Here is a 23656-nt window from a genome sequence, read left to right as displayed (position 1 = left end):
TGAGCATCTTTGGAAGGAGCTGAAACAAGCTGTCTGGAAAAGGCACCTTTCAAACTTGAGACAACTGGAGCAGTTTGCTCATGAGGACTGGGCCAGAATACCTGCTGAGAGGTGCAGAAGTCTCATTGACAGTTATAGGAATCGTTTGATTACAGTGATTGCCTCAAAAGGTTGTGCAACAAAATATTAAGTTAAGGGTACCATCATTTTGACTTTCATTTGTTCATTTTCATAGAATTTTTATTCATTATTACCTTTGTCAGATTCAAGTTATTTCTGTGACCCTTGTGGGTTTTTCTTTCATTAACTGAGGGGTACCAACAATTTTGTCCACGTGTGTACATTCTGTTTTATTGTTTTGCTAATAGTAGTTAGCCAGGTCATTTTGTTCAATAATTGCCAAATCTTACTGGCTTTCTAACTTCCAACCAGAAAATGCTTTAGTTGGGGTTGATGTTGTTCCCTGGTCAAGCTTTGACTTCAGAGGCAAATGAAATGCAGCATATTTCATCTTTTTGAATGTTTGCTCTAAGAAGCACTACAACATAGATCAGTCAGTCAGTCATTTTCTACCGCTTCTTCCATAGTGGGTCTTGGGGAACCCGGTGCCTATCTCCAGCAGTCTATGGGCAGGAGGCTGGGTACACCCTGGACAGGTCGCCAGTCCATCGCAGACAACATAGATGACTTGCTTCAAATTTACCTTGTAAATAGTTGAAAAATTTAGTCTGACTACCACTAAGGTACATAGTACAACTACTACTTGTACTATAGTTTGAGAACCATGGAAGCAGAGGATGAAGCTAAACAAAAAAAAAACATAAGAGAATTTGTGTTGTGGGGATGGCTAGGAGGTCTCTGACTTGACTATAGGGGGTCCCAGGAGGGGTGTTGTTTGTTTGGGTACTCTGGCTATGTCCTGGAATTGGCCCTTGTCTGCTGGCCTATGGCTCTCGAAGGTGTGTTGGGCTGGTTGAGGGCTGCAATGGGCTCTGATTGGTCATCCCTCCCTCATACAAACAAGCAGTCAACAGGTAAGATCCACTCTGACTGGTCGATCCAAGGTTGAACAATTTTACGAAGAAGCATATTGCGTAAGTCCACCAATATCTGACTGCAGGCCAATCAGCTGCCTCTGCACAAAATGGAAGCTTCTGTCAGACCTCACAGTGGCAAATATGACTAGACATACACTCACCGGTCACCTTATTAGGTACACCTTGCTAGTACAATGTGTGCACATTTGTGAGTGCAACTAGGTGAATGTGGCCTTTAATGTAAAGCGCTTTGAGTGGTCAGTATGACTGGAAAAGTTATCTATGAATTCAGTTCATTTACCATTCAGAACAAAATTACAGGCCAAAACAAAGTAAAATTCAGCTTAACAATAAGTGTTCATTATATCAAGCTAATATTCTGCCCCAAGTAGCCTCTCTGTCAGGTCATTGCAAAGAGTAGCTACAAATACTAGTTTGAAAGTGGAATATCATAAGCCACCTCTGGTACATGAACATCAAGCTGTATGCTAAAAATACAAGAGACATTAACTCACTGGTCCACCGCTTCTGAATATACAACAATGATGAAATGTCATTCAGACTCTGTATGCAAGATGATCTCTTCCATCCTTTTTAAATTTCCACATATCCATGTTGTAAGATGTTCAGGACAGCTACAAATATCTTGGGATCTCCTTGGCTAATGGCACCTACAAAGAGGCCACAAGGAAATTATTACAAACCAAGTATCTACAGAGGCGTTGGCAGGTCCATAAGAGTCAGCTGAATGGGAAAAACAAAATCCTGGCCAACATTATGTAAGTTGTGCCAGTCATCGGTTGCTGATATATTCCATCCATCCATCCATTCCGTCCGTCCGTCAGGTCGCCGGGGCAGCAGACTAAGAAGAGAAACCCAGACTTCCCTCTCCCCAGCAAGTTGGACCAGCTCGTCTGGGGGAATCCCAAGCTTTGCAAAACAATGGATGGGCAGGATGACTTCCACATTTCCATTTGGCTGTAGCCTGGTCTGTTGCCTGTAGATCTTCTTCAGCTTCCTTTGACAATCCTCTCACAGTTCCTTTTGTGACAGGTTGCCTCTGAACAAGGGCATTATAAAATGAGCAGAGAAAAAAAGTATTATAAATTTGATTTACCAATAGGATGGCTTGCTATGGAGATATATGCTTTCCTGAAATATGCATAACACAAATGTAGCATTTTGTTTTTTCTGGTAGAGTTCATCCAATTTGTTTACCGCAGATATAACTTCTGATTAATGGAAGAGATAGTTTGAACTTCCTCCTTCTCTCTCTCCTCCTTGCTCATGCTCTCCATCCACAAGACCTTATTTTCAACTCTTCTGGTATTTGGGCCTGTAAGTGAGGTATTATTTGAGCTCCTGAGATGTTAATCAGTTGGCCCTGTTTGTAATTCAAAAACACTTTTTTGCTAAATTTTGCATCATAACAACTGTCCAAAAGTAATAGGAAAACAAGTATTCCCGCTGTACAGCATCCCAAACCAGGGGCAATAGTCAACCAAAAAAGCAATGCTTTAGCCCAAAAAAGGACGCATAAACGTCAGTCAGTCAGTCATTTTCTACCGCTTATTCCATAGTGGGTCACGGGGGAGCTGGTGCCTATCTCCAGCAGTCTATGGGCAAGAGGCAGGGTACACCCTGGACAGGTCGCCAGTCTGTCACAGGGCAACACACAAACAACCATGCACACTCATTCATACACCTAAGGGCAATTTAGATTGACCAATTAACCTAACAGGCATGTCTTTGGACTGTGGGAGGAAGCCGGAGTACCCGGTGAGAACCCACGCGTGCACGGGGAGAACATGCAAACTCCATGCAGAAAGACCCCCGGCCGGGAATTGAACCCAGGACCTTCTTGCTGCAAGGCAACAGTGCTACCAACTGCGCCCCATACATAAACGTTTTTAATTAAAAAATGAGAACAAATTTAACAGAGCTACTCCAAAAAGCTGCCACCTTGAGCAACCCTGTTAGTCTTTGTTTAACCTAGATTAGGCTGATATTAAATAAGTCTTTTCAAGAGTGTTAGGGGCAAACCAAACAAAAGCTAAGGTGTCCACTAGTAGAAACACAGTATGAAAGAAGAAGAAAATAAGTAACCAACTTGCAAGGATGGGTCTATACACAGCATCTACCACCAGCCGACTGAGAAAGCAATCATGGATTCTCACAAATGAAGAAGGCTGGACCGTAGGACAATACAAAGGTAATCATTACAGTATAACAGTCACAAGACCAGTAGATGCTGAGGTCCACCACACTAGACACTTAATCCCTAGGACACCACACAATAGCAGTCAATGTGCATGAAGCACCATTACCAATTAACCACAATAGTGTACAGGAATATCTCAAGTATGTATGGTGGTTGAGAATGACAGAGATAAGATCTTTTGGATCCAGACTAACTAAAAGGTGATGGCTAACCAACCAGAGAAGAAGGATGCAAAGGATCTAAAAATCCAGAGCAACAGCAATGTTTAAAAGAGGAACAGAGATACTTGGGAAATACCAGTGGGACGAAGACAAAGTAGGAATGCTGCTAAAAGCCTCAGTGGTGATGGCTGTTGTGAGGCTATGATAGAGCAGATTCCCTTGGATATTGATTCAGCCAGGTGCAGTCATGGGACAGGGAACAGAGAACGGGCTGCTATGCGCCCCATTTCCATCTTCATTTCAGTATCATAGGTTTGAAAAGACAGTTACACTAAGTCAATTACAACTAGCTCAACAGATGAAGAGCTATGAATTGGCCTAATAGTAAATATTGTTGAACTTTATGGAATGCACTCTCAGTGTTTCAACCAAGTCAGACTCCTTTCAGTAGTAATTAAAATTACCAGATGAAGAAAAACTATGGACATTTTATAAGCCTTAGGAGTAGTAGTTATTGGTGCACACCTTTAATCAATATTTGGCAAGTTGTGTACATTTACATTTTGAGTAGGCACTGCATAGGTGATGTAAATAGCATTGTACAGAGTGTCACAGATATTTTAGATGTTTTCAGAGAGTGATAGAACCAGTTGTGCCAAGAATTTATTTAAACAATGGTTGACAGTTCCAACAAGGCTGCTGCTGCTTCTTTTAAACCATACGTTGAGGTTGGTGAGGATGCAAGATTTTCTAATCCCTCGCTACACTCTCTGAAAGGTGCTGGTGATGTGAGCTTCTGAAGCTTTCTGACCATCTGACAAGAACATTTAATCAAGCCAACTGGTGCCTTAAAGTCGTCATGAATTTTAAAAAAAGCCTATAGCTTTCCCTTTGCTGCCACCCTGTATCTGTAATTACTTCCTCTGGGCTTGACATAAAGCCACTAACTCCTCTGTGAATCATGTAACATGAGCTGGATTTCAACTAATTTAAAACTCACTTTGTAGGTTAACCTTAGATCTTTTGCAACATGTTGTCGTAACTCTAATCACTCCTTGCATAAGTGATTGGAGCAGTTGAGGAAAATGATCTTTTAGTACAGCTGACATTGGTGAAAAATGAAGTTTTCTATAGGTTGACTCCTTCTGGAGCCTTTGTGTTATATTCAACGTTTATGAAAGTTTTTGGGTGAATATTTATTAATTTAATATTTATTTATCTCTTTTGCTAGAAACCGTTTATCATTTATTTTGCTTTATTTTATGGCTGTGAGTTGAAATACATAAAGCACGAACAGTACATGAAACTTTAACAGTGGATGTTTGTAAAACAGGACAAACTGAGACCACACACGTATTATTCCCTGAGCTGTGGAATGGTGCTTAGCAGGACAATTTGTCTATACACTTAATAGAGGATTTCAACAGACTTACAACAGTCTTAAACAGATGGACTGAAACATTATCTTATAAAGATAGGATTAAGTATTTTTATATAGGGAGTATCGAAAACTTTAGGATACTTTACATTTTCTTGGAAAAACAGTTAATAGAAATTTTAAATATTGTGTATTAGTAAAGCCGTGGCAGCCTTCTGATCACTGTTGCAGTGCCAGCAGCTTTTTGCAATAGCCATATGATAATTCATACTTTCTTTTAATTAAATTTTTTATTTCATGGTCCTACACAATATCAGTAGCGCCGGTTACATAACATCCATTAATATCTGCACCTTGGTAGCCACCTCGTCTGCTCGATATTGCTGATCCCCCTATTTTAGGCTGCAATGTTCTATATAACTGTATCTATGTAAAGCTATAACTATATGGGCTAGTGGATTATAGTGATATTTAAAGCTCAACTTGTCGTGAAATGCATTAGTAAAAACTATGATCCACATATCTCTGCACTCCCAACAAATATCAGTTTTCCCGCTGCAGGTGGACTGCAATGACAAATCGACCCATGCTAGCATGCCTCTGAGAAAATGCAACACCTTCATTCATCTCCCAGGTAAAAGTAATTATAATGTCCAATGACTTTTACTCTTTTGGAGCTTCCTGTTTAGAAAGTCATGGATAGCAGATTAAGTAAAAAATGCTCAAAAACACAAAACCTGTCTACTTGCTGAGATCATCTGCCGAGCACTTCCGCGGGACTCGCTATGTATCCAGCAACATCAAATATCTTAGAAATAGTCTTACCATCCTCTCTGGGTTTCCGCCAACCAGTCTTGAACCAGTCTACCTTTTCTCCTTTGACCCCTGACATTGACAAGGCATTTTTGTCTCTAAACCAAAGACTGTTGCCTATGAAAATCCAAGTAGATCAGCAGTTTTTGAAACACTTGGAACAACTCGTCTGGCACCATAATCAAGCCCAGATAATATTTTTGTTAATAAACAATTCAACAGGTATACCTATTAACTGGCAAGTGAGGGTCACAATCATAATTAGGCACAAAATCTGTCTTTGTCCTCAATGGATTTTTGAGGCACTATTTCAAACTCAGGTCGTCAGTATCTACAGTATTTACTCTTTTTTTACCATTACAGTCTTTCTCCATTTGGGAGTGTTTTAAAAGTTAGTGTGAATCAAAATTGTACAAACTGCAATAAGACACAACCAATAAAGGTGGCAGGTACCAAAGCATATCGAGCATAAACTGTGACGAAAACACAAAGAATGTTCACATTCTGCAGGAATTCACTACTAGCTTACTTTTTGCACCATTGGGGGTTTAGTGTGTGTGTGTTTTGTATTAATTAAAAGTGATGCATGCCATCCATTTACGGATAGGTTTTTAAAATGCTTCTCCAAAGACTTCTTTCAGCTTGTCACTGTTCTCAGACTAATGGAAAGCCAAAGAAGAAGAATATCAGCTCTGTTGTGTTACTATGAAGCTGGAACTCTGACAGATACAGCACTGCATAAAGCAAGGATGCAAAAGAAATGGAGGCAGAAATGGCAAACCATGCTCTCTTAAAATAAGAAGTAGATTCAAAGTTCAAATTCTATTTGGATTAATCAACATTACTCTGTAAAAACAATAAAAATTACATGATAGAATTGGCCATTTTGATGTTTTCCTAAAGAGGCTGTCTTATAAAAAGCTTTTATATGTGGAGAAATATTCTCACAAATTCCCCTGTAAAATCATTGGTCTTCAAAAGCATACCATCTTAGGGAAAGATCAAGGATTGGGTCAGATCTAAATCAGTAGGCTGTAAAGTTTGTTTTTATGAACAAGAAAGTTTTAGTTTGCAGTTCAGTTGACTTCTGGCTGGCAGCTATTCAGTTGTTAAGCTTTCTTTTTTGTCTCCCTTTTAAAAGAGAGATTTGAGAAGGTTCTCCAATCATCTCAACAATTATCATGCATGGTTGTTTTTTTGTTTCAGGGACACAGGTTTTCCACAAAAGACTTTGAAAAAATGTAGAACTAGTGTTCTCACAGTCCTACTCGCTTAAAAGTAAACAGCAGCAAGATTTGAAGATTCAGTTTTGGTTATTCATCCATCAACTGTCTTCTGCCTATAAGAGATGAGGTCATGGAGGTAACAGATGCAGGAGGAAAACCCAGACAGCCCTCTGCCCAGCAATACATCACACATCATTCTGGGACATCGCAAAGACATTCCCAGACCAGAAAGATTTATTCTCCCTCCAGCATGTTCTAGATCTGCCTTGGTATGTCCTACCAATTGAACATGTCCAAAAAACTTCCAGTAGAAGGCACCAAGGAGGCATCAGATCAGATGCCCAAAACACCTCAATTTACTAATTTTTATATGGAGAAGCAGGGGCTCTATACCGGATGAAGCTTTATACATTATCTTTTTGACTAAGCCAGGCCTTCGATGGGACAAAGCTCATTTTAACTGTGTCTATCAAAGATGTTGTTCTTTGGTCACGGTCCGTATTACATAAACATAAGTGAGTATTGGAATGTAGACAGACCAGTAAATCAAGAGCTTTGCCTTGCTTTTTGGCTTGGCTCTTTCTTTTCTTTTCACGGCTGACAAAAGCAGCCTCCGCATTACTGCAAATGATGCTCCAGTCCATCTAGCCATCTTTTGCTCCGTCCTATCATCACTCATGAACAAGACACAAAGATGCTTGAACTTCCCTGCTTGAGGCAAATACTTTACTTTTCTGAACTGTATAAGATATTAAAAGAAAATTTATTCAAACAAAAAACGTTTTTAATTTTTTTGAAGTATAATTAATTAAACACTGGTGACCATGAAGCTTTCAAGCTGAAACTTCTCATGCAAATAAAACCCCTTCCTCAATCTCCAACCCTGATTAACCCAGAGGAAGAGGCAAAGCTCTCTTTCTTACTGTTCAGTGTCACTGTGTTGTAATTATTATTATGTTTATGCTATTTGTTTTTAATATTTATATTTTATTAAATAATAATTCGGTTTGTTCAAGTGTTGAAGTGTTGCCTGTGAATACCAGCCCAAAAAGGTGGTGGTATTAGGACAGTAGATAAAATGGTGAAACGTGCTCTGGCATTTCTGAACATCAAAACTCTGTACACACATGGAATAAATTCACAGAATTTCTTAAAATATAAGAATTTATTAACAAAAATAAGTCAAATATATTTCAATCATCAAACTCTACTTTACTAAGCAGAGTGAAAAATAAGGAAGACCAATGAACTCTATATACAGTACAAATATGAACAAGCGAGTGAAAGATGGTTAACCATGACCAAAAGAGTGATGCAATATTTTTATTCAGTGTTATTTATGTTTAAGAACCAAGGATTATCTCTAATTATCTTTGTACAAGCAAAGCAGGAGTTTGGTCCGCATAGCCGGCACTAAGTCGGACCTGTTCCCGGTGCATGTTGGACTCCGGCAGGGCTGCCCTTTGTCGCCGATCCTGTTCATAACTTTTATTGACAGGATTTCTAGGCATAGCCAAGGGCCGGAGGGGGTCTGGTTTGGGGACCGGTGGATTTCGTCTCCTTTTTTTGCAGATGACTTGGTCCTGCTAGCCAAGACCTACAGCACGTGCTAGGCGGTTCTCAGTCGAGGATGAAGCGGATGGAATGAAGATCGGCTCCTCCAAGTCCGAGGCCATGGTTCTCGACCAGGAAAGGGTGGGTTGTCCTCTTCAGGTTGGAGGGGAGTTCTTGCCTCAAGTAGAGGAGTTAAAGTATCTCAGGGTCTTGTTCACGAGTGAGGGGAGAATGGAGCGGGAGATCGACAGATGGATCAGTGCGGCTGCCGCAGTAATGGGGACACTGTGCCGGTCCGTTGTGGTGAAGAGAGAGCTGAGCCGAAAAGCGAAGCTCTCGATTTACTGGTCGATCTATGTTCCTGTTACGTCCTGTTCATAACTTTTATTGACAGGATTTCTAGGCGCAGCCAAAGGCCGGAGGGGGTGTGGTTTGGGGACCCGTGGATTTCGATGTACCTGTCGGTGTACATTCCTACCCTCACCTATGGACATGAACTTTGGGTCATGACCGAAAGAACGAGATCCCAAATACAAGCGACTGAAATGAGCTTCCTCCGTAGGGTGGCCAGGCACTCCCTTAGAGATAGGGTGAGGAGCTCGGCCATCCGGGAGGAGCTTGGAGTAGAGCCGCTGCTCCTCCACATCAAGAGGGGCCAGTTGAGGTGGCTCGGGCATCTATACCGGATGCCTCCTGGACGCCTTCCTCGGGAGGTGTTCAAGGTATGTCCCACTGGGAGGAGGCCCAGGGGCTCTCAGGCCCAGGAGACGCTGGAGGGACTAAGCCTCTCGGCTGGCCTGGGAATGCCTTGGGGTCCCCCCGGAGGAGCTGGAGGAGGTGTCTAGGGAGGGCAACGTCTGGGTGTCTCTACTGAGTATGCTGTCCCGGATAAAGAAGACGACGGAGACGAAGGATTATCTTAAAGAAGAACGTCATGGGCAGTCAGCTATGACTCCTTCTCTTCCTGGGCTGGGTTAGGCCTAATTTAGTGTGACACTGAAAGGTGTATTGAAGTTCCTACCGGCCTTTGTGTGTACAGTTCAGAGTCCATGTTCATCAGTGGTGTAACATATGGCTGGGGCCCGAACAACTGCATGTTCTGACCTCATACGAATGTATATCTGTGAAAAGAAGGTTTTGATCAGCATTACAGAAAAACACTTTTTTCCTATTTAAAGCATATTTAAAGCATTTCTAGAGTATTAAGACACAATTCTTAATAGGCTATTTATTTTTGGATTATGGTTAGTCTTAAAAAGTAAGAGGTGCTATTAAAAGACTAATTAGGAGTAATGTTACGGCCTAAAAGGCAGGTTGTTTTTCGCTTAGTTTTTTTGCTCTAATTCAAAATGTTAATCTGAGTTAGTTTCAGCTTTATTTAGGAAATCAAAACCCCATAAATAAATGTTGTAAACCTAATTAAACAGCATGTTGTGGAAGTGACGGATTAAATGCTCTGCCTTCCTAGAATGTATGCAGCACTCTGTGGTGCACTGTTGGAACTACCTGCCACTCAAAGCTGGATGGCGCTGTGGATGGAACAAGCTGTGGAGAGGACAAGGTAAATATTTAGATTTATCAATGAGAAAGAGATCTGAAGACTTTTCCAGTCAAAACTGTCACTCTTTTATTTCTACAGTAAAATACTTCAGTTCAAAGGAATTTCTTTCTGCTTTTTATTTAGGGGAGGTGGGGTTGCACTAGAAGCTACACTGTATGAAGATAACATTAATCCATACTTTTAATTAAACCAAACCAGAGGTTTTTCAGACATCAGCACAAAATAACTCCAACTTGACAGCTTAAATAAGATCAGTCCTGTTATGTGAATGGTCAAATTTGAAATGACCAGTCTCTTTAAAGAACATAATTGTTGGTTTAAAATAAATCTTAATATTCTTTTATCATACTAACCCTAAATAAATTAGTTGGAAACACCCTTATTGCAAAGTAGTGCAACTCTGTTTTTCTAGCAAAGTATTTTATTGAAAGTTTTCTGAGTTCCAGCCAGAATTAAATTTTTGCAGAGTAAGTTGCTGACGTCCCAGCCTGACAAATCCCTTGTCACAATAAATTTAGTAGATGAATGCTAGCAATAGCACCTCTGTCAGTTCTCGACAAAGTTTGTAATTCATCCTCTGCATGTCCTGTATCTGTCATAAAGTGGTTTGCGGGCGGACCAAAGTGCAGACAAGAGCTGGGCAGCAACATGTTGTAAAAGGTTTTCAGCTTTATTTCCAGAGGTTTTCAAAGAAACCAAACAAGGCACTGCAGATACAAAGTCCAGATCCAAAAACTTACAAGATAGGTTCTGCAGGAACATGGAAAAACTCGGCACAAATATGTGGGTTGAGAACGGGGTATGACAAACACAAGGAACCAGCAACAAACAATGACACAAAACCAACTAATATACTGAGGGATAACAAAGGGCAGGTAATCAGAGAAAACAGGGAACCGGTGTGACAAGGAGGCAGAAGGAACAGGTAAAACGAATACAAAGATTGAGGATGGGCAAAGTAACTAATAAACAATAAACAGAAACACAGACCAAGCAAACCTATATATAAAGATAAATAATCAAATGGGGAATAAGAAAACTAGAATAATCATGACTAAAGTAAACAGAGAAACTAGAGGAAACATGGGAACAACAATAACAAGCTAAGAACAAACAAAGAACCCATAAAGAAAACCTAAACACAAAAGTAAACAAACCTAACCACACTGACTGAATTAACTGGAAAGGAAACAGAAAATAAACTAGTAAACAAAGATACTAAAGAGAAATAAAACTAGAGAATCCAGGGAAGACCTAGGACTATAATAATTACAATAATAATAATAATAATAAACCATACAAAGTAATAAGAAAACAACCATAAAAGAACTTAAGAAGTAAACACTAGGAGGCAGAAGAGGGAGAAAAGAAAACATGATACAAAAACCAAAATAGAAACATCTAAGCAAAAGGTAAACAAACACAAAGCCACAAACAAAGTCCAAAACTGTCACTCCATGACAGTATCTACTTCTTTTTTTTTAGGATATTCAAGATGAACTCTGATTTCTTGTTTTTTTCCTTGCAGTCCTGTAGCTTACAATGGAGGCAGGCAATCTCATCTGTCTCTAGACTCAAATCCCACCCACTTCAGAGACATGCAGTGTGTCATAAATAGAGAATAAATGTTGCATGCAAACAAAGCTGCATTATTTTCCCAGCAAATACAACGATGTATCTGTAATATGCAAAGATTATAGGGGTCTTTTTTCATGTAAACACCTGGTTTGTTCACACAGTGGTGCATCAGTGGGGAGTGTGTACCAGCAGGAAATGGGCCAGAGAGTGTAGATGGCGGCTGGGCTTCGTGGAGCGAGTGGTCAGCTTGTTCGAGGACTTGTGGCGCTGGTGTCCAGAGGGCAGAGAGAGACTGTGAAAATCCTGTGTAAGTTTGTCTGTTTCTATGTAATTTAGAGAGTAATAAATTTAAAAATTAGTTTCCTGTAAAATGCAGATATTAACATTAAGTTAACCAATTACGCTAGAGGTTTACGTTTTTTTATAAAAAATTAAATATCACTTTACATATTAAAACCTTTAATAGGTGCTATCCTTACATATGACAATGCTGTGCCTTGCAAACTTCTTTACACCTCTCAATTTTGATGCAGTTTTTAATTTTACAACAGCAAGCTTTAACATGTTTTGGGAATTTTATGTGACCAAGACAAAGATGATCCAAAAAAATGATACATGGTTTTCCAAAAAAAAGTGTGGTACGCACAAGTATTGAAGCTCCTGGCTAAATACTTTGTGGAACCACTTATAATTGCAATTACTTGCAATGTATTTATTTTGTTTGTGTAAGGAAAATAATGAAATAAGATAAAAACATATGATTTAACATTGAGAAGATTTTTCTGTTGCTTCCTTCATATCAGTATTAGCCCTAACTCTTGCTAAGATAATTGGTTTGTCTTAAAATATTTTACTTGTTCATTAAAATGATTTTAAATGCTAATTATCTTATTATATACTTAGAGGTTTAATATTTTAAATCATTTGCTCTTGACTTATGAGCAGATCATTCAGGGTTGGTAATGGTGTGCAGCAGGGATGAAAAACACAACTAGTAAATTATGAAGACATTTGGTTTTATTCACATAATAGAACTCAACACTAAGACAGTATTGTCTAAATTTGGCTAAAAACTGAAAGTAATAAGATGTTGATTTATCTCAATGAGAATATGCAAAATACTTGGTTTAGAATATTTCTACATTCTCAGATGTATTAATATATGTTTTGATAAAGCTCACTGGTGTATGTAGAAGTAAAGAAATGAAACCTAATGCTCTACCTCATATTTTCTTCCACACTCAGCCGAAAAGCCCTTAGATAGCCAGGAAAATTACAAATGTGAGAGAGAAGAGAGCAACTTGCTCGCTAATGAAGGCTGAGAGAGGCTGTAGTTTATATCCTTTTGATATTGGAGTCTTAGCTTTAAAGTTATCATGTGTTTTATCACCAGGAGGTCTGATAATACTGTAGCTGTCCTTGTTAGTTGCTACCAGGGTACACTCTCAAGAGGTATGCATCATAATGATGGTGGAGGACATGGACTATGGCAGTCATGGAGCAAAGGATGAGAAGTGAAACACAATTCTCTCTGACATTATATTGGACCTGTAAACATTTATTTACAAAGCTGCTGGTTTCACCCTGTAACTCATTCCTAATTATGATCAATGACTTTGATTCTGACTTCATTATTTTCAACAGAACCTTCAATCACGACTGTCTTTTGCTATTTACCCCTAACTCCTCCCTGCTCTATAATTCTTAACGCTATAACAACTGAAACAGAATAGCATCAGATGTGAGCAACTTGGAAGTTACACTAACCTGGCATAACACCTAACCTCTTACCCTACCCAACACTACGTCAGTACCTGCCCTAAAGTCAGTCACCATCCCCCATGTTTTGGCTACATTAAGAATAATTAAATGAAATGTCCTCATTTGCTCACATTTCACATACCTTAAACAAGTGGTTCCTAACCTTTTTCCTGAGTGCCCTTTTCCTTCACCCACATCAACCTTGTTGAGCTCATGCATGTTTGTGCATTTTTGCGCTCTTGTGCATGCTGCTACAAACATACGCCGTCATATATGTATAGAAGATCGCCAAAAAGTAAAACGCCACTAATTTGTCATTTCTTTTCTAGTAAAATAGTTCAGATATTTTATTTATCAGCCACTTTGATCTTTTACCTCTCTGTCCAGAAATCAATTGTCTGGATGTAGTAGCGGTTAGCTTTGTTTTTAATGTGAGAAAGACCTGCATTCTCCGAGATGCATGTGAACAGGACGAAAAACCTGAAACTGGTCAAACTGAGTTAATCACAGTTTACCTATTGACAGCCTTACCTATTAAGTTGCTCCCAACATGGGTGGCACTTATTTAACTAAGTATCCCCCAGATTGGGAGGCACCGTATTAAACTTTAGATCCTCTTTAGATTCCATTTATACTCATTTTACTGGTTAGATAAATAGAATATAGGTACATTTGAAAGACATTTAAATAGAAGAACCTTAAAGTTATGATGGTAAAGAAATATCAATCTCGTGTAGAAAATAAGACTATATTCAAAGTATTACATACAGCCACGCCCCGTTATAGAAAGACTCACCCGTTTGTGCTGATTTACAGTTCCAGTAAAGTTGTTTCACCTTGACAGATTATAAGCAGTGAAACTGTTGGAACATGTTGGAGGTGGGTGAATGAGTGCAGGGAATGTTAAGGGGACATAGTCCCATTTATCAGTTTTCTATCTTGTAGAAAATGCTATTTAGCATCCACTGAGTTTTTCAGATGATGCTTCTGTTCCTCCTTCCTGATAGGGACAGTAGGATAGGATGATTGATGAAAGTTCTTAGTGATGGAGGTAGCTCTGTTGATGAAGCTTTTGTGTTAGCTCTTGGTGAGGGAATGAAGGTGGGATATCATGGATCTTTCTGACTGCCTTCACAACTGCCTTACCTGAGCTGTATAATGCAGGGTCTGCATGAGCTCAACATTTCATGTTGCTACTGGGACTCATAGAATTCGGGGGCCAGCCATCGGCCCACTTTAGCCATAGATAATGAGGCTCAAATGTGCTCTAAATGTAACATTTGTCATTTGGATGTAACTGAGATCCACTGAGATGCAACTGTGAATAAGCCTGATAAAGTCAATTTCCTGTTTTTATAAAAACCAAAGAATTCAACATTTTTCAAAAAGAAAATTTCCTAAATGTTATATAGAAATTTAAAATAAAATCAATTAATTTTTTGTTTCTCCTCATCCAGCAAAAAAAAAAGGATAAGGTAAACATGGGTGTCTGAGTTATATAAAATTCCTTTAAAAATGAAAGTCTGAAATATCTAGACTCAGTGATGGGCTGATGCTTCATCAGTAATATGTTTTCGCTCTAAAGTTGTCACCCACTGTCTGCTTGTACCTAATCAAACTCTGTATGTAAATTAGATGGAAGCAATCTGTCTAAGCCAAGATGCTGAGAGAGATGTTTTGTTTTGCCAAGACTGTATCAGATCTGTCAACAAGCAATTTTCTAGATCTGTCTTTGGTAACAAATCTCAGAAAAAAAGGTGTTTATTTAGTAAGGTGGCCAGGATGTCAAAGGGCACGATAAATTAAATTTTAAATTACCTATGTTGCGATGAGATATTACAGGTTAAACTTTGTTGCAGTGTTCAGTTTTTACTTGGTCTGCAGTAAAAAAGGGTGTCAAAGCAAACATTTTTGATTTGGCCCCAGAATAAAAATGTTACTATCTGACCTCATTTATTTGAAATCCTCATTTGATTAGTTTTATTCCAGAGAGAATAAAGATGCCATTACGTTTTATTCTCTCTGGATGTTTGTCCGTGGCAAAGGCAGAGAAATAGATAATCTGTGTCCAAAATGTGAGAATATTTCAAAGTTGACACTTTCATTTGTAGGCCTATTTTTAAAATTTGTACGAATGGATTTGTTTTGCCATAGTAGAAAGCAGGATCTCAAGATGCAGCCCTTTTTTCAGCTAAATGAGCACACAATCATACAAATTATTCTGTTGTATTGAGTCAAGTTTTTAAAAACAAAATACAGTGACAAATACACTGTCTCTGCATTTCTGTCATTTTCCCCAAATTCTCGGTTTAATCTAAAGGTAATAGGCAGGAAAGGCTGTATAGACAACAACGTTTTCTGTACTGGAGCTACTCTGACTATCAAACAGCATAAGCAATGCAGTTTACCTGTTTATGCCTGTGAGGGTTTGACAGGAGACATAAAGTAGAACAATTCCATTTTATGTGGTTTTAGGCATATATGACAGGTGTCTGAAATGACTTTCAACCCCAAAACTCAGAAAAAATATGAAGGTCACACTTTTTTTTCTTTTTGGCACATATAGGGTGTGAAACAATAAGAACATGTTGAGCTGTTTAGATTTCATGTACACAAAATATAACTTCTTATACCACAAATTGTCAAGGAAAATCCTGTGTTAAAGTAAGAAAGGTAATTTAGATTGATTTGGGTTTTTTATTACTATTAGTTGTCAGTTTTATCATTTCTTTTGTCATGATTTGATGTCTTATAATGCCTGCATTTTAATTTGCCCTTTTCCACGAATGTAACTGCTTGTCAGCTCTAAATAAAACATCAAAGTTAACATATCTTTTAAATCTCCTGCAGTCCAAAGCAAAGAGGAAAATATTGTCTGGGAGAGCGACGGAAGCACAGGATCTGTAACACCACGCCGTGTCAACCCAATCGGCCTTCCTTCAGAGACATTCAGTGTACTCACTTTAACACTCTGCCATACAAGGGCAAGTTTTACAAGTGGGAGGCAGTTATCAACAAAGGTGAATTGATCCAACCATGGTTTGTTCTTTATTAAATCATCTTTCCACATTCTGGTTTTAAAAACAAAATGTTGCAGTTTCAAGCTATTTACTGCTATTTCTTTTTCCAACTAGCTTGAATCAGAATGGGTTGTTCCTGCTTCACTTGTTTCTGCAAAGTATAATTCATGTTAAGTTTTGTTTAGTTTAGTTTATTTCTAATATCTGAAACAATTACCTTTTATTTCATTGTGTCACAAACCTCAATTCATTGTTTCTTTATTCAAGTTCATTAACTCAGGTATGTGTAATAATAATAATACATTTTATTTAATAGGTGCCTTTCTGGCACTCAAGGTCACGTTACAATGAATACAAATCAACATTAAAAACAAGAACAAATAAAAAATAAAATAAAAACACAGCAGTCAAGTAGTTAAAATGTGACAGTGTGAAATAATCAAGTGCAGAAGGCAGTCCTAAACAAGTGAGTCTTTAGTGAAGATTTGAATTGTGAAAGTGAATTTATGTTCCTTAAATCAGGCGGTAGAGAGTTCCAGAGCCGAGGAGCAGAGCGGCTGGTGAGACGGGCAGAGGGAACAATCAGGTGAATAGAGGAGGACGATCTGAGAGTGCAAGAGAGAGTAGCAACGTTGAGAAGATGGGATAGATAAAGTGGAGCGAGATTATGGACAACCTTGAAAGTGAGAAGAATGATTTTAAAGTCTATACGGAACTTGATGGGGAGCCAGTGGAGCTCTGACAGAACAGGAGTGATGTGATGGAAGGAAGCGGTTCTAGAGATGATACGGGCAGCTGAGTTTTGAACTAGTTGAAGCTTATGAAGAGATTTGTGTGGAAGACCGAAAAGGAGGGAATCGCAAAAATATGTACCCCTAAACCTGATTATTGATAACCTTTTCAGTGACTGAACGCATTTTATAATTTGACACAAAGCACAATATTAGAAACGTCAAGACTGGTCACGGATTTTCAAAGTGATACATTAAATTAGAGTTTGTGTTATGTGTATAACAGGTATCATTGGAAAGTTCCTTTCTGTCCCTATTAGTGATAAGAAACATTTACATATTAACTCAATTAAAATATTTTTGCAACTCCTATACATATTGTTTTTGTTTGTCTGTTTTTCTGACAGTGAACCCCTGTGAACTACACTGCCGTCCTCTCAACGAAAACTTCTCTGAGAAAATGCGAGATGCCGTCGTTGATGGGACTCCGTGTTACGAAGGCAACAAAAGCAGAGATATGTGCATCGATGGCGTTTGTCAGGTATCAATGCGTGTGTCCCCTTTTCTAACCTGCACTTTAATTTCCTTTGTTTTTCTGCTGTGGGCATGAGCCAACATGAGATTGTACCATTGTGAGACCCATGAATAAAAACACCGTAATTTCGTGATATTACAATATTTACATAAAGAAATGACGCAAAAATATGTCCAGCGATTTCAATGCTTTTTATTTAAAACACAGTAACACATACAACTGCTGGTGCTAAAATAACACAACACAATTATTACTGCAGTTGTATTAATGTTGTTTGCAACATTTCTTTTTTAAATAAGATACATAGACCAATGAAACATTTAGAAATTTAGACCCTCTAAATTAACTAGCTTCACAGAAATGAGGCTTGTAGCTGGCCAACCGCAGTTTACAACAGCCTTTCCTTAACAAGGGTGATAGGTGGCAACCCTTTAGTTTCCTTTAGTTTTGCTAACAGAAATATTCCAAACAACAGCCATTGTCTTTCTTGTAAGCGAGAGAATAGAATATCTGCCTTGTTTAAGCCAGCTGACTGGCAGAGTGCAGAGGCAGGTTGGAGAGGGTCTGTGTTGACTTACTTTAGGCACCATACGGCCAGAGAAAACTGGTCAATCCAGCAGTTTCTGTTGCATCTCTGTTGCAAAAGACTTTAAAGTAGGAGGGATTTTTTGATTTTTTCAAAACCGTAACCATGTTTTAAAACCATGGTATACCTACATTGCAGACCCATGCTATGCACACAAGTTGTAATACGTTTAGTCTTATTCTGAAATTGTCTGATTTCTCTGTGTTTTATTACTTGACTGATAACACTCGTTTGCCTTATTATTTTTTCTGTACATATACATTCAGTTTTATCCATTTAGTTTCATTTGTTTTCTGCCAAGCTGTGTTTAGTCCAGCGGTCCAGCATTAACCTTCTTGTCTTGTCCTGGTTTTTTTCATTGTGACCTTAGCTTTAATATTAAATTCTTCCCTTGATTTTGGAGCTTGTCGATTATTTTCCTTACTGGCTGATCACTTTGGTCCCACCCCAGCTCCATTTATTAAACCTTACTTCTTTAGATTTATTATTCTGTGTCTTCTTTGCCTGAAACAATAATAGGATTAGTTATGCAGGCGTTCAAGTTAACCCTCAACTTGTTTTCTCTGCGGCCATGTGCTGTGTATTTGACATTCTGCATGACGATGAGCATGTTGATAGAAAAATGAGCTGCCGTTATCTGTCCAGATAGGCGAGAGCACAACATGCTGCTATCACCCCGGGCTAAAATGCCACATGGTGATAGACACTGTTTGTAATCTGTGTGGACACTAGCCAGACCTGGCTTTATGACTTAGTGACATTTTTTGACACTCACCCACATTTTCTTTGACTTACCTGCTTTAGTAATTGAAAAGTCACTGTGTTTTGAAAAACAAATCCTTTTTGTTTGGGATCATACAAGTTGGGCTCTTTAACTTCTTGTCTGTTGTGAAAAGAAATTTACAACTCTTATATGCAGTTTTTAGATGATCTGGTTTCTTCTAAGACCTATGTAGGTCTTAGTTATGGTTGAGGTGCAAACACACCCTCCATTTCTGCTACCTGTATGACCCCTTCTCTTTTCCAATGGTTATAATCAGTCTGACAGAGAGAGGTACCCCAATCATTGTGGTTTTTAGTATAACAATGACCATCAGTGGGACCCTTTGTGGGGTGCCTTGAAACGACATTGTTGAAAATAAGCACCGTTTAACTAAATAATCTGAACTGAAACTATCTCTGTAGTTACGCTGCTATAGGCTTAGGCTGCTGGAGGACATAATGACCACTTTCACCCTCTTCGCTACATTCTCTCACTACTCTCCAATTTTGCATTATTTGCTGTTATTTCAGCTTTTAACTTTGTTCTCTCTTTTCTCTTCCTAGAAGCTACACCTGGCCTGACTCTGTGTCTACCTGTGACACCTTTCGGGAGCTGGGCATCGTCCGAGCTTCTGCTGGCAACAACTTAATGCTCACCCTCTACAGATGATCGACATAGCCCTGTCTTTCAGTGTTTAACCCTTTCTCTCTCCTAGAAATAGCAATTAACTGAGCTTTACTGTAACTAATTATATGTGCTCTCTTTCAGACTCTAACCTTCAAAACTGGCTCAGAGTTTATCTGTTCTTTCTTTCTAGGTGAAACGACTAAAGGAGCTACATCCATTAACATTTACTTTTCCTTCCCATAGAAAGTACTCCTGGATCAGTGCTTCTTTGTTCTCTTTGTGTCTCTGCTCTGTTCTCTCAAACCTCCAGTCGGTCGTGGCAGATGGCCGCTCACACTGAGCCTGGTTCTGCTGAAGGTTTCTTCCTGTTAAAAGGGAGTTTTTCCTCTCCACTGTCGCTACATGCATGCTCAGTATGAGGGATTGCTGCAAAGTCAACGCCAGTGACTGTCCACTGTCTCTACTTGCTCATCCAGGAGGAGGGAATGCTGCAAGTCACTGACTGGATGAAATCTGCTGGGTTTCCTTAGACAGAAAAACGTTTTATCCAATTTGAATAAACAACTGAATCTGACTGCACTGTTCAATGGTTAGGATTAATTGGAATGTATGAACCTGACTGTTGTGAAGTGCCTTGAGACAACATGTGTTGTGAATTGGCGCTATACAAATAAAACTTAATTGAATTGAATTGAATTCTATTTCAAACTGACATTTGAAATAGAAGAAACCAGCTTTGATTTTGTTTATACAACTGTCTACTTTACAACGTAATTCATTTATTTTTCAATTTGCAAATTAATTGTTAAAAGTGTGTTGTTGCAGGTCCAGATAACATTTTATTGATCTGCCGCAGAAATCCATAAGCCAGCAAGCAGTAGGCCTACAGCATACCCAACACTGCACCTATATTTGTAATTTAGTTGCTTGATGCAAGGCGTTTTTGTGTTGCGTAGTATTTTCTTTTTTCTTGTTAAACAGGGATGTAACAAGTTTCCATCAGTTATCCTCAGAAACAGAAAAATAAACACTATTTTTATATTTTTCTAAATTTCTGGCTGTTATTTAATCATAAACAGAGGTTTAATAAGGTCTGATATTGTGGGGGGAAAAAACTAATTAAACTGCCCCAGAAATAATTTGTCTGCTGGTTTTGCCCACATGGAAAACAACTTGTTTGACTGATTTAATAGTTTCTTACTTTCATTATTTTTCTTTGCCTGAAATGCTGTGAAACCTTCACGTCCTAAAATAAGATTTTGGTCTTATGATTTAATTTCATTAAAATATGTCTACCTCTGACAATCTCTCTTTTTTTGTGTGTTAACTTGGATATACAGGTCCTTCTCAAAATATTAGTATATTGTGATAAAGTTCATTATTTTCCATAATGTCATGATGAAAATGTAACATTCATATATTTTAGATTCATTGCACACTAACTGAAATATTTCAGGTCTTTTATTGTCTTAATACGGATGATTTTGGCATACAGCTCATGAAAACCCAAAATTCCTATCTCACAAAATTAGCATATCATTAAAAGGGTCTCTAAACGAGCTATGAACCTAATCATCTGAATCAACGAGCTAACTCTAAACACCTGCAAAAGATTCCTGAGGCCTTTAAAACTCCCAGCCTGGTTCATCACTCAAAACCCCAATCATGGGTAAGACTGCCGACCTGACTGCTGTCCAGAAGGCCACTATTGACACCCTCAAGCAAGAGGGTAAGACACAGAAATAAATTTCTGAACAAATAGGCTGTTCCCAGAGTGCTGTATCAAGGCACCTCAGTGGGAAGTCTGTGGGAAGGAAAAAGTGTGGCAGAAAACGCTGCACAACGAGAAGAGGTGACCGGACCCTGAGGAAGATTGTGGAGAAGGGCCGATTCCAGACCTTGGGGGACCTGCGAAAGCAGTGGACTGAGTCTGGAGTAGAAACATCCAGAGCCACTGTGCACAGGCGTGTGCAGGAAATGGGCTACAGGTGCCGCATTCCCCAGGTCAAGCCACTTTTGAACCAGAAACAGCGGCAGAAGCGCCTGACCTGGGCTACAGAGAAGCAGCACTGGACTGTTGCTCAGTGGTCCAAAGTACTTTTTTCGGATGAAAGCTAATTCTGCATGTCATTCAGAAATCAAGGTGCCAGAGTCTGGAGGAAGACTGAGGAGAAGGAAATGCCAAAATGCCAGAAGTCCAGTGTCAAATACCCACAGTCAGTGATGGTCTGGGGTGCCGTGTCAGCTGCTGGTGTTGGTCCACTGTGTTTTATCAAGGGCAGGGTCAATGCAGCTAGCTATCAGGAGATTTTGGAGCACTTCATGCTTCCATCTGCTGAAAAGCTTTATGGAGATGAAGATTTCATTTTTCAGCACGACCTGGCACCTGCTCACAGTGCCAAAACCACTGGTAAACGGTTTACTGACCATGGTATCACTGTGCTCAATTGGCCTGCCAACTCTCCTGACCTGAACCCCATAGAGAATCTGTGGGATATTGTGAAGATAACGTTGAGAGACTCAAGACCCAACACTCTGGATGAGCTAAAGGCCGCTATCGAAGCATCCTGGGCCTCCATAAGACCTCAGCAGTGCCACAGGCTGATTGCCTCCATGCCACGCCGCACTGAAGCAGTCATTTCTGCCAAAGGATTCCCGACCAAGTATTGAGTGCATAACTGTACATGATTATTTGAAGGTTGACGTTTTTTGTAATAAAAACACTTTTCTTTTATTGGTCGGATGAAATATGCTAATTTTGTGAGATAGGAATTTCGGGTTTTCATGAGCTGTATGCCAAAATCATCCGTATTAAGACAATAAAAGACCTGAAATATTTCAGTTAGTGTGCAATGAATCTAAAATATATGAATGTTAAATTTTCATCATGACATTATGGAAAATAATGAACTTTATCACAATATGCTAATATTTTGAGAAGGACCTGTATATTTAGCCTTTTTCTGCATATGGTGAGAGCAGCAGCACTGCATGCAGGAAGATAAAAACAGTAAAGCAACACAGAAAAATTACTAAAATTACACGTTTTCATTTGTTTTACACTCCGCTAGAACTTGAAGCCTATACGATGCAGGATGAGCTGTTTGTGCTATAGGTTTTTTCAAGGTAACGTGCATAAAAATGTATGCTTTTCAAGAGCTTATCTTTCAAGAAACAAACAATAAAGGGTCTCTCCACAAATGTCGGCCTTAATGTCGGATACACAATGCTGTGTGACACCTCTTGGCCTGTTTATTGCAGAGTATCGGCTGCGATTATGTGATTAACTCCAACTCTGTCGATGATCGTTGCGGAGTCTGCAATGGCAACGGCTCCACCTGTACAACTGTCAAGAGAACATTTGACAAGAGCGAAGGAATCGGTATGCTTTACACTGATTAGGCCTTTTTTAAGAGTGATGCATTGACATACTTCAGAAGGTGAGTTTTTACAATATAATAATAAAAAAAAACAGCTGGGGATTTTATTTTGGTGCTGTGTTTTAGGGATGTCTTAATGTTATCCTTGACATGTCATTGCTCAGCACTGTTTTTACTGTTGCTAATTTACATGACTTATGTTTAAAATAATTACAAAAGAAAGAAATAAACAGTTAAATAAAAAATAATGGCATCTATTTGAACAAAGTAAACTCACTTTATCTCATTTCTAATTGTCCTGTAGCTTTGCTCTTACCCAGTATGTTTGTTTTATTTGTTTGTATTTGTTCTCGAAATATCGTGGTTACTGTTTCATCTACCTGACGTGACGTTTAGGCTATGTAGACATCGGACTGATCCCAGAGGGAGCCTGGGACATCCTTATTGAAGAGGTGGCTGAAGCTGGGAATTTCTTGGCACTACGAAGTGACAACCCCAGCAAGTATTTTCTGAATGGAGGCTGGACCATCCAGTGGAATGGGGAATACAAGGCGGCAGGAGCGGTATTTATCTACAAGAGGACAGGACACCTGGAAAATCTAACATCTCCTGGGCCCACAATAGAGCCGCTGTGGATTCAGGTAGGATACTTTCTCAAATGCATCTCCTTCCTTTGTATCCCTGTATTCCTTTGAATGTTTCCCTTCTTCAAATGGCTTGCAAA

The 23656-nt window shown here is 39.0% G+C and overlaps 1 protein-coding gene across 1 annotated transcript in view; it reads left to right on the top strand.

Annotated features, from left to right (window-relative positions):
- LOC124867043 (A disintegrin and metalloproteinase with thrombospondin motifs 7) overlaps window positions 1-23656 on the top strand; it is a 198307-nt gene that overhangs the window by 77826 nt on the left and 96825 nt on the right. The window contains exons 10-15 of the mRNA XM_047363243.1: window positions 9859-9951; window positions 11691-11836; window positions 16141-16310; window positions 17449-17582; window positions 22814-22934; window positions 23329-23573. Coding sequence (XP_047219199.1) covers window positions 9859-9951; window positions 11691-11836; window positions 16141-16310; window positions 17449-17582; window positions 22814-22934; window positions 23329-23573 — 909 coding nt within the window. The remainder of the gene's footprint in view (window positions 1-9858; window positions 9952-11690; window positions 11837-16140; window positions 16311-17448; window positions 17583-22813; window positions 22935-23328; window positions 23574-23656) is intronic.

This window comes from Girardinichthys multiradiatus, chromosome 4 (assembly GCF_021462225.1).
Source record: "Girardinichthys multiradiatus isolate DD_20200921_A chromosome 4, DD_fGirMul_XY1, whole genome shotgun sequence".
Taxonomy (NCBI): Eukaryota; Metazoa; Chordata; class Actinopteri; order Cyprinodontiformes; family Goodeidae; genus Girardinichthys; species Girardinichthys multiradiatus.
This window is presented reverse-complemented; position numbering and strand designations above follow the sequence as displayed.